Source organism: Grus americana, chromosome 1, assembly GCF_028858705.1.
Source record: "Grus americana isolate bGruAme1 chromosome 1, bGruAme1.mat, whole genome shotgun sequence".
NCBI classification, from domain to species: domain Eukaryota; kingdom Metazoa; phylum Chordata; class Aves; order Gruiformes; family Gruidae; genus Grus; species Grus americana.
The window spans coordinates 54,635,476-54,650,724 of NC_072852.1; the positions used below are offsets into that span (position 1 = coordinate 54,635,476).

General features: G+C 52.8%; 1 protein-coding gene across 1 annotated transcript; it reads right to left on the reverse strand.

Moving 5' to 3' along the window:
* Window positions 1–1,944: 1,944 nt before the first annotated feature.
* Window positions 1,945–8,975, reverse strand: LOC129201698 (ankyrin repeat domain-containing protein 7-like). Its single transcript, XM_054813299.1, has 10 exons — window positions 8,540–8,975; window positions 7,756–7,870; window positions 7,337–7,510; window positions 7,143–7,249; window positions 6,564–6,704; window positions 6,094–6,242; window positions 5,878–5,939; window positions 5,518–5,620; window positions 2,175–2,236; window positions 1,945–2,046 (listed from the first exon to the last, which is right to left on the reverse strand). Exons 1-10 carry the CDS (start codon window positions 8,749–8,751, stop codon window positions 1,945–1,947), a joined length of 1,227 nt encoding a protein of 408 aa, XP_054669274.1. The 5' UTR covers window positions 8,752–8,975.
* Window positions 8,976–15,249: the final 6,274 nt, after the last annotated feature.

Consider the following 15,249-nt stretch of genomic DNA (forward strand, 5'->3'; position numbering starts at 1 on the left):
TCCCCGGAGTCAGCTTAGGTTTGATAAAAAGGAGTGGACTGCTTTGACTCTCACCTTGACTCTCGAAATGTGTGTTACTTCTTTGTCTTTTATACTGGCCCCTCTCCTATGTCTGCATTGATTTCCTACAGCATTTCCTAAACGCTGCCACAACACTCTTCCTCCTCCTCCTCTCTCAAGGACTCCCAACACTCTTTGTAGCCACTTGTTGGCTGCTGCAACACGGTTAGAAGCTCCTGCTCCTACAGTGACTTTGCAACTCCGTAACAATGATGACGTGACGAGGGAATACAAAAAAGCACCAGCGCAACACTCCACTATGCCTACTCTTTCTCTACCAGCACACCCTCAGAGAAAGAAGCAAATTCACCTTCCCCGTGACACTTGAGAAGCAGCTTTTTGGAAGGAATGCACGCACCCTTCCCCAATTAAGGACCAAGTGACTTCACAGTTAGTGACCTTTTTGATTGTAGGCGCCAGGCTTATAAAACAAGGCGAGTCGCTTACATGTCACTCAAGCTACTCCTGTTGCAAAGCTGCCTAGTGCACCAAGACCGCCTTAGCGCAAACTTCCACTGTTACTTCAAGCAGTGCAAGCAGGCGGGCATCAAAGGCAGCAGTGCTGTTCCCTCCCACCCTCATCGCAGCTAGCCACGCATGGAGCCACCCTGGGTTACACAAAACCCCCAAGAAAGGATCAGTTCCCGACTCGGATTTGCTACGAAAAAGGCCTGGGCCCCTGCCAAGAGACAGGCTTCCTCCGTACCTTAGCTGTAGACCTGTCCAGTTCCTTCTGCAACTGCAGCCGCTGTTCCTGCAGGTCCCTGCTGTAGCGCTTCTTAGCTGCCAGTGACGCTTCTGCCAGGGAGTTCTTTCTGAGAGCGTTGGCGAGCTCCTCCTGCAGCTGCCTAACCCATCTCTAAAGAAACGGTGTTCCATGAGCATGGAGAGATCAGTAAGGAGATGACAACGTGAGATATGCTTTTACTCATGCGATTGTATCATTAGATTGGTCTTCAGGGTGGCCAGCAGGTCGAGGGAGGTGATTCTCTCCTCCTACTCTGCCCTTGTGAGACCCCACCCGGAGTACTGTGTCCAGCTCTGGGGTCCCCAGCACAAGGAAGACATGGAGCTGTTAGAGCGGGTCCAGAGGAGGGGCACGAAAATGATCAGAGGGCTGGAACACCTCTCCCGTGAAGAAAGGCTGAGAGAGCTGGGGTTGTTCAGCCTGGGGAAGAGCAGGCTCTGGGGACACCTTATTGCAGCCTTTCCACATAGAACGATGGAGAGAGACTTTTTACCAAGGCCCATAGTGACAGGATGAGGGGCAACGGTTTTAAACTAAAAGGGGGTAGATTTAGATTGGACATAAGGAAGAAATTTTTTGCAACGAGGGTGGTGGGACACTGGACCAGGTTGCCCAGAAAAGTTGTGGATGCCCCATCCCCGGAAGCGTGCCAAGGCAGCCTGGACAAGGCTTTGAGCAATCTGATCTAGCGGAAGATATCCCTGCCCACCGCAAGGGCTTGGACTACATGATCTTTAAAGGACCTTTCCGACCCAAGCCATTCTATGCTTCTATGCCTCAGTGAATTCAAAGAGAAGAGATTTTGGCCACCACCAGAAGGCATCTGCAGACATCTTTCTCAGCTGAGCACATCTAAATCATTGTCAGCTCTTCATGAGGCTTTCTCTTTCCTAAGGCACAGAAAAGGCTTAGTATTCTCCTTGGAATATAGGCTGAGAGTCTGCGCACGTGCCTTTTTCCAACCTACTGTCCTCCCTCTTTATGCAGACCTTCTGCTTCACACGGGGAAGGAAATGAGGCCCAAAATACACTTCAGGTCAAGATTCCATAACCTCCTCTCAGCAGCACTCCAAAATTAACTCGGTAGCAAGAACAGCTCTCTGTACAATGACAAGCTCTATTTTCAGGTATCAGCATCAACCTCTGATAGATAGAGTCACCTGTCTATCGCTTTGACAATCCACTTGAGCTGAAGCATCCTGCTTTAGCTGAAGCTTTTCACTCTCCAGTGAAGAAATCTGAGTGAGCGAGAACACAGACAGACAGTGGGGAAAGGAATGCCTAGCAACACTGCAGCACCACACTGCATTTCAGCACAGGGGCCACAGAAGCATGACTTCTGCACGACAGCTGGAAGAGAAGGTACCTCAGAATCAAACCAGGAGTCATCATCCTCCTCGTCTTCTGCTCCTACTGCTGGGCAGACACCTACAAAGGAGGTAAGAAGCACGACGCTGCTGGGAGTGCTTATTTCACTCTGCTTTTCCCCATCGGCTTCACTCCAGAGAAGCTTGCAAAGGTAACCATTTAGTCCGCCAGGAAATTACCATTGCCGCGCTCCCCTGCAACGGACTGTGCGCACGCTCCGTGTCTGTCTGCAGTTGGAAGCACCGCGCCGGCCGACGCTTTGTTAGGAGCTTCGGAATCCGTCTGGGTAATTCAAAAGACACACGTGAGAACTGGCACAGACTCCTTCTCGACCCGTTTCCACGCACAAAGTTCCCGCCTCAGCCAACGCGCGTAACGTGGTATCAGGCAACGGAAAGAACCAAAAGGGCAAACGGGGCCAGCGTGCTAGGCATCTCTGTTGAGCGGGGCTTTCAAAAGGGGCCAAAGTACACCTGCCCAAGATAGAGAGGACCTGGGCAGGAGAAGCCAAGCGTCTGGACTGTAGGCGCTATGGGCAACTATTTGACCCTGACGGGATCTGCAGGAGAGAGCGGTGTGGTGCAAAGCCAGCAATCCTCACAGCGCCAGCCTTGTAGGATTTCAGAGGATTGTAACCGCGGGAAGCTTTACTGCCTCATTCTTCTACTGGAAATTCAGCTGAAAGGCCAGCTGCTAGAAGACCCAGGTCATGAGCCTGACCTCCTTTTGTCCCTGTCCTAACTGAACAGCCTGCCTGCAGCACCGGCACGTCAAGGCCCCAGTTACGAGCGCGTGGCAGAAGCAGCAATAGAGGGAAACAAGCCCAAAAGCAAGCGAGCAGCGTGGGGCCCCAGTGCCTCCTTCAGAGAAGGGGAAGAGTGGCTGGAAAGCTGCGCGGTGGAAAAGGACCTGGGTGTGTTGGTCGACAGGCAGCTGAATATGACCGGCACTGTGCTGAGGCAGCCAAGAAGGCCAACAGCATCCTGGCTTGTATCAGAAAGAGCGTGGCCTGCAGGACTAGGGACGTGATCGTCCCTTTGTAGTGGGCACTGCTGAGTCCACCCCTTGACTACTGTGTTCAGTTTTGGGCCCCTCACGACAAGACAGACATTGAGTTGCTGGAGCGCGTCCAAAGAAGAGCAACGAAGCTGGTGAAGGGCCTGGAGAGCAAGTCTAAGGAGGAGCAGCTGAGGGAACTAGGGTTTTTTGGCCTGGAGGAAAGGAGGCTGAGGGGAGACCTGATTGCTCTCTACAACTAAACTGAAAGGAGGTTGTAGCCCGGAGGGTGTCGGTCTCTTTCCCCAAATAGCAAGTGCCAGGACAAGAGGAAACGGCCTCCGCTTGCACCAAGGGAAGTCTAGATTGGTTCTTAGGAAAAATTTCTTTGCGGAAAGGCTTATCAAGCCCTGGAACAGGCTGCCCAGGGAAGCGGTTGAGACACCATGCCGGGAGGTATTTAGAAGACTGTGTAGGCGTGGCGCTTAGGGACACCGTTTAGGGGTGGACTTGGCCCTGTTAGCTTTACGGTTGGACTCGATGCTCTGAAGGGAAGTCTTTTCCAAGCTAGAGGATTCTATGATTCTACCTCAGAATCAAAAGGAGAGTCGTCCTCTTCCTCTGCTCCTGCTGCTGGGCAGACACCTACAAAGGAGGTAAGAAGCACGACGCTGCTGGGAGTGCTTATTTCACTCTGCTTTTCCCCATCGGCTTCACTCCAGAGAAGCTTGCAAAGGTAACCATTTAGTCCGCCAGGAAATTACCATTGCCGCGCTCCCCTGCAACGGACTGTGCGCACGCTCCGTGTCTGTCCGCAGTTGGAAGCACCGCGCCGGCCGACGCTTTGTTAGGAGCTTCGGAATCCGTCTGGGTAATTCAAAAGACACACGTGAGAACTGGCACAGACTCCTTCTCGACCCGTTTCCACGCACAAAGTTCCCGCCTCAGCCAACGCGCGTAACGTGGTATCAGGCAACGGAAAGAACCAAAAGGGCAAACGGGGCCAGCGTGCTAGGCATCTCTGTTGAGCGGGGCTTTCAAAAGGGGCCAAAGTACACCTGCCCAAGATAGAGAGGACCTGGGCAGGAGAAGCCAAGCGTCTGGACTGTAGGCGCTATGGGCAACTATTTGACCCTGACGGGATCTGCAGGAGAGAGCGGTGTGGTGCAAAGCCAGCAATCCTCACAGCGCCAGCCTTGTAGGATTTCAGAGGATTGTAACCGCGGGAAGCTTTACTGCCTCATTCTTCTACTGGAAATTCAGCTGAAAGGCCAGCTGCTAGAAGACCCAGGTCATGAGCCTGACCTCCTTTTGTCCCTGTCCTAACTGAACAGCCTGCCTGCAGCACCGGCACGTCAAGGCCCCAGTTACGAGCGCGTGGCAGAAGCAGCAATAGAGGGAAACAAGCCCAAAAGCAAGCGAGCAGCGTGGGGCCCCAGTGCCTCCTTCAGAGAAGGGGAAGAGTGGCTGGAAAGCTGCGCGGTGGAAAAGGACCTGGGTGTGTTGGTCGACAGGCAGCTGAATATGACCGGCACTGTGCCGAGGCAGCCAAGAAGGCCAACAGCATCCTGGCTTGTATCAGAAAGAGCGTGGCCTGCAGGACTAGGGACGTGATCGTCCCTTTGTAGTGGGCACTGCTGAGTCCACCCCTTGACTACTGTGTTCAGTTTTGGGCCCCTCACGACAAGACAGACATTGAGTTGCTGGAGCGCGTCCAAAGAAGAGCAACGAAGCTGGTGAAGGGCCTGGAGAGCAAGTCTAAGGAGGAGCAGCTGAGGGAACTAGGGTTTTTTGGCCTGGAGGAAAGGAGGCTGAGGGGAGACCTGATTGCTCTCTACAACTAAACTGAAAGGAGGTTGTAGCCCGGAGGGTGTCGGTCTCTTTCCCCAAATAGCAAGTGCCAGGACAAGAGGAAACGGCCTCAGCTTGCACCAAGGGAAGTCTAGATTGGTTCTTAGGAAAAATTTCTTTGCGGAAAGGCTTATCAAGCCCTGGAACAGGCTGCCCAGGGAAGCGGTTGAGACACCATGCCGGGAGGTATTTAGAAGACTGTGTAGGCGTGGCGCTTAGGGACACCGTTTAGGGGTGGACTTGGCCCTGTTAGCTTTACGGTTGGACTCGATGCTCTGAAGGGAAGTCTTTTCCAAGCTAGAGGATTCTATGATTCTACCTCAGAATCAAAAGGAGAGTCGTCCTCTTCCTCTGCTCCTGCTGCTGGGCAGACACCTACAAAGGAGGTAAGAAGCACGATGCTGCTGGGAGTGCTTATTTCACTCTGCTTTTCCCCATCGGCTTCACTCCAGAGAAGCTTGCAAAGGTAACCATTTAGTCCGCCAGGAAATTACCATTGCCGCGCTCCCCTGCAACGGACTGTGCGCACGCTCCGTGTCTGTCCGCAGTTGGAAGCACCGCGCCGGCTGACGCTTTGTTTGGAGCTTCGGAATCCGTCTGGGTAATTCAAAAGACACACGTGAGAACTGGCACAGACTCCTTCTCGACCCGTTTCCACGCACAAAGTTCCCGCCTCAGCCAACGCGCGTAACGTGGTATCAGGCAACGGAAAGAACCAAAAGGGCAAACGGGGCCAGCGTGCTAGGCATCTCTGTTGAGCGGGGCTTTCAAAAGGGGCCAAAGTACACCTCCCGAAGACAAGCCCAAAAGCAAGCGAGCGGCGTGGGCCCCACTGCCTCTTTCAGAGAAGGTACCTTAGAATCAGAAGGAGTGTGAACTTCTTCCTCTTGCTGTTCTGCTGCTGCTGGCAAGACACCTACAAAGGAGTTAAGAAGTGCTATGCTGCTTTGCCTGTTTCACTCTACTCTTCCCCATCCATCATGCTCTGCTCTCAAACGAATGGGTTATCATTGTGTTACAGGCAATAGTGATTTTTCCTCATCACCTCCTCCATGGCAGAAGGATCCTACCTGCTCTGGTCATTGCAGGTCCCCCCAAGGGACAATGAGCAGCTGTCCCAGCGCAAAAGCTGTCCAGTACTGCTGGGCCTTCTGTGCCTCCCGCAGAACATTCTCCTGTCATTTCACACCTGATGTATTCCTCCAGTTGCTCAGCAATACTATATACAGAACGAAATATAGAGATATAGATAGATAGATATATATATATAAAGGAAGGAAATGCATTCGGTAAAAATACCGCCACAGGTGTGTGTATGTAGCTTGGCAGCACACAAGTGAATTGTCAGAGTGAACTCTGGGGGGAAGTAGCCCTTCAACATCCAAATCCACGCTTGACCCGGAAAGAGATGCATCGGAAGATGTCACTGAGCCCAGCTTCAACACCTCATTAAACCCCAGTGATGTTACCAAAAAGGGCCGTACATCAGCACGGTCATTCTGAGAATGCATCTGCTCTAATGAGGACGTAAAACACTTACTTGGTGTAAAGCGTTAACTCTCTGGCATAGTGCGTAGCTTGCTTGCCAATACAGTCTTGATGAGAAAGATCAGCACCATGTCGAAGAAGGCTTTTTATTGTATTCATATTCCCAGCAAGAACAGCAATCATAAGAGGGGTCCTAAAGCATCCAAGAGATGATAGGCAAGACATCAGCTTCTGTGGACATTGCATTGCCATTACTTCAGTCCCCCGTTGCTCCCCAAACAATTCATTTTCCCCTCTCCGACAGGCAGAGTGAAAGCACAGCCGAACACGTGGAAGCGTTGGAGAATTCAGGTTGGCAGGACCTCAGGAGGTCTCCAGGCCAACCACCTGCCCAGAGCAGGGTGCGTGCGTGCAGGGCACCACAGCCAATGCTTTCTGGCAGTCCTCAGTGTGGAAACTGTCCCCTGAAGTAAGAGAGCGGCCGAGTGCGGGTCTGCTTTCACAAGTCACACAGAAGGAGCTCCTTCCGGGCAGCTCCTGGTTCTTTTTCAAAGCTCATTCCTATGCCTCCCATCAATCCAACTTGGACAACGCTAAGGAGTCTCACGCGCACTTTTGACAAACCCATCACCTTTCATGCTTATCTCGAGCATGCACGTCAGCTCCTTTTTGGAGAAGGAACTCAACCATCTCTTCACAGCGCTCGGTGATCGCAAGAGTAAGCGGAGTGTACCCCAACTGAAAGGAGAAATTATCTCCCTTAGAAGAACACAGGAAGTCAAGCAAGTTTTGGGAAGAGGAGCCTTACCCAAAGTCCAAGCTTACCTCATTCTGAGCATCGATATGGGCATTGTGCTCAAGTAACAGCTCCACTAGAGGTTTGCTAGGAATGACAGCAGCCATGTGAAGGGCAGTGTTGCCGCCAGCACCTTTGAGGTTGGGTTTGGCACCGTGCTCCAGCAGAATAGTCACACAGTCTTTGTGCTGGTGGTCTACTGCCTGGAAATAAGACACAAAGGAGGAATAACTTCCAACACCTATGTTTCTCTCTGTCAGAACTCCCGCAGCCCCCCAGTGCTGTAAAGTACGAGCGTCTTCAAAGATTAGGCAACATATGCCCCTTCCCTGCTGACTACAGCGTACCTGTTTCTACGCAGGCCTACCTAAAGAATCACGTAAGGTATGTATCACTCAGCGCATAATCGATAAGCCCAACGTACAGCGGCATAACATAGCCCGTGTACCTTCATCAGCGGCGATTTCTTCAAGCTGTCACGAGGGTTTAGCTGGCACTTCTTTCCTGCTAGAAATCGCACAACGTCTGCATGGCCATTCGCGCAAGCAAGATGCAGAGGCGTCCTAGAAATTAAACGTATTCAGTTAACCCAGACAGGCAGCTGAAGACATGGTTTCAGGCTGTTGTACCTGACGCATAGGGCCACAAGCCTCAACTGACAAAAACCAAGCTGAAAGCAAGCTTTCTTGTTCCAGAGCTGGTGGCAGCAATTGCACACCCAAAGCCTGGGGCTGGCTAGGAAAAATCCCCAACACATCCACTGAGTCAGGAGGCATTTGCTCAGCCGGAGTCTATGGGGGCTACATAAATCTACGGAGGCTGTGGAGTCTGCGTAAGCCCCGGGTTTTCCCCCAATCAGTCCTGCACCAGACGTGTCCCAGAGACAGAGGGGATGGCGTTTCTAAAAGCAATGGGAAGGCTGCGCTGTGTCTTTCTGCAAATCCATGCCCTGCTCAAGCAAGCCGCTCAGTCCGGCAACAGGAAAGGAGCCGTCTCTGCTGGGACGAAGGCCTGCTGAGCTCCACAGAAAGTTCGCTACAGGGACCAGGGTGGCAGAGCAGGGCAGAGGGGAGCGTCGGCCGCCTCCTGTCCCAGCGCGGGCAGGCCTCCGGTAGGGCGAGCGCTGTGGAGCCGACCCTGCTCCTAGGGCGCTTGCGACCGTGCTGGGCTTTGCCGGCTCTTCCAGCCGGGGGTGGGTGGAGGCTTTGCTGCGGGCACTGCCCGCCCCTTACTGCTTCTTCGCGTCCCGCCTGTTGATGCGGAGTCTCTGCCACCACCACCAGCGCCGCTGCAGTTCGGCCAGGTCACCGCTGGCGGCCGCGCTGTGCAGCGCGCCCTGGCCCTTCTCCCGGAGCTCGGAGGCCCCGGCGGCGCCGGGCGCGGAAGCGCTGCCGGACGTCGAGCGCTCCCGCACGCTCCTGAGGAGCCCGATGAGCCTGTGCATGCTGCGGCGGGGACGAGGGGAGGGCACAGCCCGCCCCGGGGTCAGTAGCCGCAGGAAGCGCCTGGCAGGCTCTGCCGAGCCCCGGGCGGGGAGAGGGAGAGGTCGGGGAGAGGACGGGGAGAGGGCGAGAAGAGCCGAGAGCCGAGCCGAGAGCCGAGCCGAGAGCGGCGGCCGCAGCTCGCAGCCTCCAACGCTCCGAGCCAGAGAAGCGCTGTCGCTCCCGCCGCGGCGGCAACAGCACTGAGCGCCGGCGCCTGCAGGGGGCGGCCTTGCAGCGGCGAGCGCGCTCGGGGCGTGACAGAGGGGGCGTCACAGAGGGGGTGTGACAGAGGGGGCGTGACAGAGGGGGCGTCACAGAGGGGGCGTCACAGTGGGGCGGGGTGACGCCGGCCCGGGAGGAGCAGGCTCTGCTTTCGCCGTCAGCGCGCCGCCGGGCGGGAGCGGTGTGAAAACGTCTCCGAAAACGTGCGCTTTGTACAGCTGCTGTTCAGGAGCTGTGTGTGCTCCCTTGTCAGAATATTGAAGGATGCGTCCCTCTGTGCTTCGGGCGAGGCTTTGGAGTAAAACACGGTATTGCTGACAAACCGTTGAACACGCAGCAAGGCCCTCTCCCACTTCTCCACTTGGTGCTGCGTGAGCGGCGGGAGCTGCGTCTGCTCGGGCGGCAGCCTGGTGCGTCTGCCTGCCCCTCCCAGCTGCTGGGCTCCCTCCGGAGCCCGAGCCCGCCCGCGCTGCTTCCTTGTCTCCCTCCCCGCCTGGTCAAGCACCGGGTTCTGTCGTTACTTGGGTATTTTGGGGCGGTTTGGGGTGGTTCTGCTGCTCGCCTGCACTCACGGCTTAGCGACGAGCACGGCTCGGAGATGTCACCGAAATTCGGGAATGAAAGACAACTCCTTAACACCAATGTAGCATGAAGAAGCAGGCATTTCCTTTATTGCAGCGCTGGGTGTCAGGAGGATAGCTCCTCTAATCAGGCACACCTAACGCTGGTTCTCTTGTCATATTTATACACAAATGTTACAAAGCGGTACACTCCCCATTACAATAATTGGTTCATATTTCTTTGCCTAGCACGCAAACTAGAACGCACGCTCAGTTCCTTTCTCCGCCTCTATCTTTTGAGTAGGTGGGGTAATTTGGGTAGGGGGCTTATGGGTCAGTGGTCGTGGGGACCCTGGCCCAAATTGCCTTTCCCCTAGTTTCTCAATACTTCGGTGTTGGTAATTGTTTGCTATATGCCTCAGCAAGATAAGGATGTTGCTGGAGGCAATTAATGTCCTCCCTTTCTGCAAAGTATGTACATAAGGACCTTGAAGTGTCTTGTAGCTCCTCCTTTTTCTCATGATGTGTAGCAGGTGCTCAGTCTAAGAATCGTTAGCCTTCTACCTAAAGTAACAATGAATAGTTTCTTATCACATATAATACAAGTAGGCCTTCATTACAGGCCTTTCTTCTTGGCTACGTTTTCTTATTACGTATAATATAAGCAGGCCTTCGTTACAGGCCTTTCTTTTTGGCTACAGGAGCGACGGGAGAACGGTGCCCCGGCGGACGTGGTTGGTGACGGCGAGGGGGGTTCGGGGCTTCCCGCTCGGGGGGCGGAGGGAAGGGGAGGGAGACTGCCTGAAGGTGTGGGTCCTTGGCTGATGAGAGTTAATTGAATTCCCCCCAGGATCCTGCATGCAATGTGGAAAGACACATAGGCAGCAGTGCTTGTGGAAAGTAGGGCATATGTTTACCTGGATAGTAGGCACGCTTACAGCCTTGGCAGCCTGTGTTTTATAAACATAGCCACTTTGACCTACAAGTCAAAATGCCATCTTCTGTTTGTGAGAAACAGCCGCTTTGCTTAAAACCAACGAGTGGCCTCTCTACTTTCATCACAGTCAATTTAACTATGGGCTTTTGTCACCTCTCTTTGTCATTCTAGTTTATTCAGTGGAACATTCACAAAAGTGGCTTGAAGGTGTCTGAGTATGATCTTCCCAGCGAAGCTACAGGTCCTTTTGTTCTGTCCGGGTACAGTGGCTACAAGCAAGTCCAGTTCCCACGAGGAAGGCTTTTTGCTTTTGACTCTGAGGGCAACTATATGTTGACGTGTTCTTCTACTGGGGGAGTAATTTTTAAGGTAAGTCTGAGAAGTGATGGGGCGTACTTTTACGTGTTCGTACAAGCTCTTGTTGTTACAAGGCTGCGACAGCAGCCGCTGAAAGTTCCCAAGGAGCACCGACCCATCCCCGCTCTGTGAAACTTGCTGCTCAGTTTCATACAGTGTGTATTTTAGCAGTGTGTGGTGTTTAGCAAGTGTTTGAACCCTCTGTAAGCATTTGGCCCTGTGTATGTAGCTAGAGCATGTGCGCTCCTTGTTCTTAAAGCTTGGCTGCAGCAGTTTTCCTTAGTGCCCAAGTGCCTAGGACGAAGTTTTAATTTTTTAAAATGTATTAATGCATGCCAGTTCAATGCAAAATGTGTGCTTGTTGACTGATGCTCGTCTTTAATCTGCCTTGTGTGTTTGCTGATGTTATGTCAGTCTCAGCCTGATTATCTCTTCTGACTGCGTACTGAAAGGAAATGAAGGGTAAGGCTGAATGGTTCCAAGTGCCTAAACTTCTGTGCCGCCATAACAAGCAGTTACTGACTGCACGCCCTTTGCCTGCCTCCTCTTCAGTCAGTGCCCATCAGTATAAGCCACTGCAAGGCAGATTAGATGGAATTTTTACTTTGCATCTGGGGCATTTGGAGCACCTGCACTAACATGAGCTATAGTTTAGGCTTATGTGCTCGTCATCAGTGTGTGTTCTTAGCCTGCCTCGTTCAGTTACTGCAGCTCAGCTGATGTCAGAAGCTGAGCTGCCTGAGAACACGTGCTTCTGTCATGAGACTGGAAACGTGCTTCCTCATGTGTGCTACAGACATCTCGACATCTCTCCTGATTTTCTGCTTAGTTATGTACGCTGATAGGGATATGGAGTCTGTAGCAGGCTTTGGCTTCTCCTGTGGCTGCACTGCCCCCACTGCAGAAACTTGCTTCCTTAAAATCTTATGCTTTCCTTCTTTTAGTGAAATGGCGAGGAGAAGGTTCTGGAGAGCTGCCTTTCCCTGGGAGGACACTGAGCTCCTGTTGTCACGGTGGACTGGAGCACAGCCATGGACTGCGGGACCTGCCTCACTGCCTCTATGGATGGGAAGATTAAATTAACAACATTACTGGCTCAAAAGTCTTAACCTGGACAGTGCTGAAGGGAAGGAGCAACAGACTTGGTGAAAACAGTGTTAACTCGACAGGAACAAACTGTATGGGAGAGAAGGCCCTCTTCTCATTGTAGCTTTTGCCTCTTGACAAACGTTAAACACATTTGACAAACCACTGTGCAATAGAAAGCCGGTATGGGACCGGAGCAGTGGCAGCACTGACAAATAAGTCTCCACTGACCTGTTGTGGCAGCTTGACCCCTCTGTTAGGGAGTGTTGAGGTAGCACGTGGCTAGAAGGCTGCTGGGATCACGTCAGGGGTTCTGCAGAAGAAGGTGAGGCTAGAGAAGACGTGCATGAGGCAGCACAGTGCATGCTGATAACATGGCTAAAAATGGAAAGGCCAGTGCGAAAACAGAGTATTCTGTCAGTACAGCATTTGTTGTAGTGCTTTTTTTTTTCCCCATTCTGCGTGGTTTTTGGGGTTTTTTTTGTTTGGTTGGTTGGTTTTTCATAAAAAGAAAATATTCCCTTGCAACTTGATTTCTGTGCTCTGTTCAGTTGCTGCTGCAAAACATGGAGGGTGGCTGGGGCAATGATGTGCCAAGAAAGTGTCCTGCCTGGAGAAAAGACCCTTGTGCTTTCACCAGGCGCTTCCGGCACTGACACCCGCACCCTGGGGAGAACCAGTGCAGGACATCCAGGAACAAAATGAATCGCATTCCTTCAGACGTATTGTGTTCCCTTGCGATACCTGCTACCAACTAAAGGAGAGATCCTGAGTCAGACTTTTTGAAATGCTTGCGTTGGAGTTCAGAAGCTACATAATGCCTAGCAGCTACCTGATGGCGGATAGGAGGAGGGAGGGCCGGAGCCAGTCTGGTCTGGTATAGTGCTGTCTGTACTGGAGCTGTCTCTCCCCCTGCATTCCCCCAACATCAGGGCAAGTGCTGTGCTCAGGTATTGCGTAGTCTTTGGATGGACTGCAAAGCAGCCAGATTTCATCTGCTTACACATCACCACGGAGCTTACTGCTGCTTCTGTCCTTGGCCTTTGTTGGGAGTTTACAGTACTGTTCCTTGGCAGAGCTCTCGTTCTCAATTATGTGAAGAACGGGTCCAATTTACTGTTTGAAGACACCTTTGGTATCTTCCAAAGGCCATTTTGGTTTTAGAGCCTGGAGGTTAATATTCACCAACGTGAAGGGTGACTGTCCGGAGAGGAGGTGGAATGTTATTTCAGTCTGTTCTTGCTAAATGTGGTTTGCTGTATTTGTGAAGAGCGGCTTGTCAAAGTTGTAATGCCTAGCTAGCTGTCTCCTCCCATTTGAAGAGATGAGGACCAGGCCAGGTGGACTTGCACAGCTGGCAGCTTCTACTGCTGCCCAGCCAAACCTGGAGCATGATGGTTCTTCTGCAGTTCCAGGTCTCATACTGGGGGTTGGAAATCAAGATTCGCTTGGCTAACTCTACAGCCATTCTTCGCTGGCGGCCTCGCACCTCGCAACACGACTTGGTGTCTGAGAAGGTTGTTGCCATCTTTGTGCCTGGAGATGCTGGATGGAGTCTGCAGTTGTTTTGTGTGTTGCATGTAGGCCAAGGAAGACTACAGTTACAGCTAAGATGAGGTCAGACTCGGGCAAAAAGCTCGTTGAAGCAGGCAGGAGGTGGAGCTGAATAAAACGGAGCCTGCAGTGTGAAATTTCCAGATCACTGGAGATGTTTGTGCCTTGAAAGCAGAGCATCATCAGGGCTGGAAGGGGCGTCATCTCATCTGTCCCCGGCCTGCTCAAAGGAGGGTCAGCCAGCGCAGGGCGGCCACATCCACTTTGGAGCATCTCCAAATATGGAGAGTCCACAACCTCTGCATGGTACAAATAAGCCGCCAGCAGGCTGAGCTGGGGTCTCCAGCCCCACCCCAGGTCCCTGACACCACTCTCACAAGAGAAAACATTTTTCCTTAGGTTGAGGTGGGATTCATAGAATCATAGCATGGTTTGGGTTGGAAGGGACCTCACAGATCACCTAGTTCCAGCCCCCCTGCCATGGGCAGGGACACCCTCCACTAGAGCATGTTGCCCAAAGCCCCATCCAACCTGGCCTTAAACACTTCCAGGGAAGGGGCATCCGGAACCCCTCTGGGCAACCTGTTCCAGTGCCTCATCACCCTCACAGTAAAGAATTTCTTTCTAATATCTAATCCCCTCCTTCAGCTTAAACCCATTACCCCTTGTCCTGTCACTACACTCCCTGATGAACAGTCCCTCTCCATCTTTCCTGTAGGCCTCCTTCAGGTACTGGAAGGCCGCAGTTAGATCTCCCTGGAGCTTTCTCTTCTCCAGGCTGAACAATCCCATCTCTCTCAGCCTGTCCTCATAGGAGAGGTGCTCCAGCTCTCTGAGCAGCTTTGTGGCTTTCCTCTGGACTCTCTCCAACAGCTTGATGTCTTTCTTGTGCTGGGGCCCCCAGAGCTGGATGCAGTACTCCAGGTGGGGTCTCACAAGAGCAGAGTGGAGAGGCAGAATCACCTCCCTCGACCTGCTGGTCACACGTCTTTTGATGCAGCCCAGGACATGGTTGTCTTTCTGGGCTGCAATTGCACATTGCCGGCTCATGTTAAGCTTTTCATCAACCAACACCCCCAAGTCCTTCTCCTCAGGGCTGCTTTCAATCCATTCCTCGCCCAGCCTATAGTCGTGCTGCTTGGGATTGTGCTGACCCATGCGCGTGACCTTGCACTTGGCCTTGTTGAACTTCATGTGGTTCACATGGGCCCAGCTCTCAAGCCTGTCAAGGTCCCGCTGGATGGCATCCCTTCCCTCCAGCGTGTCGACCACACCACACAGCTTGGTGTCGTCAGCAAACTTGCTGAGGGTGCACTCGATCCCGCTGTCCCTGTCGCCAACAAAGATGTTAAACGGTGCCTGTCCCAGTACCGACCCCTGAGGAACACCACTCGTCACCGTTCTCCACTTGGACATTGAGCCATTGACCACAACTCTTTGAGTGCAACCATCCAGCCAATTCCTTCTCCACCGAGTGGTCCATCCATCAAATCCATGTCTCTCCAATTTAGAGACAAGGATGTCGTGCGGGACAGCGTCAAATGCCTTGCACAAGTCCAGGCAGATGATGTCTGTCACTCTTCCTTTGTCCGCCAACACTGTAACCCCATCAGAGAAGGCCACCAAATTTGTCAGGCACGATTTGCCCTTAGTGAAGCCATGTTGGCCATCACCAGTCACCTCCTTATTTTCCATGTGCCTGAGCATAGTCTCCAGGAGGGTCTGTTCCATGATCTTGCCAG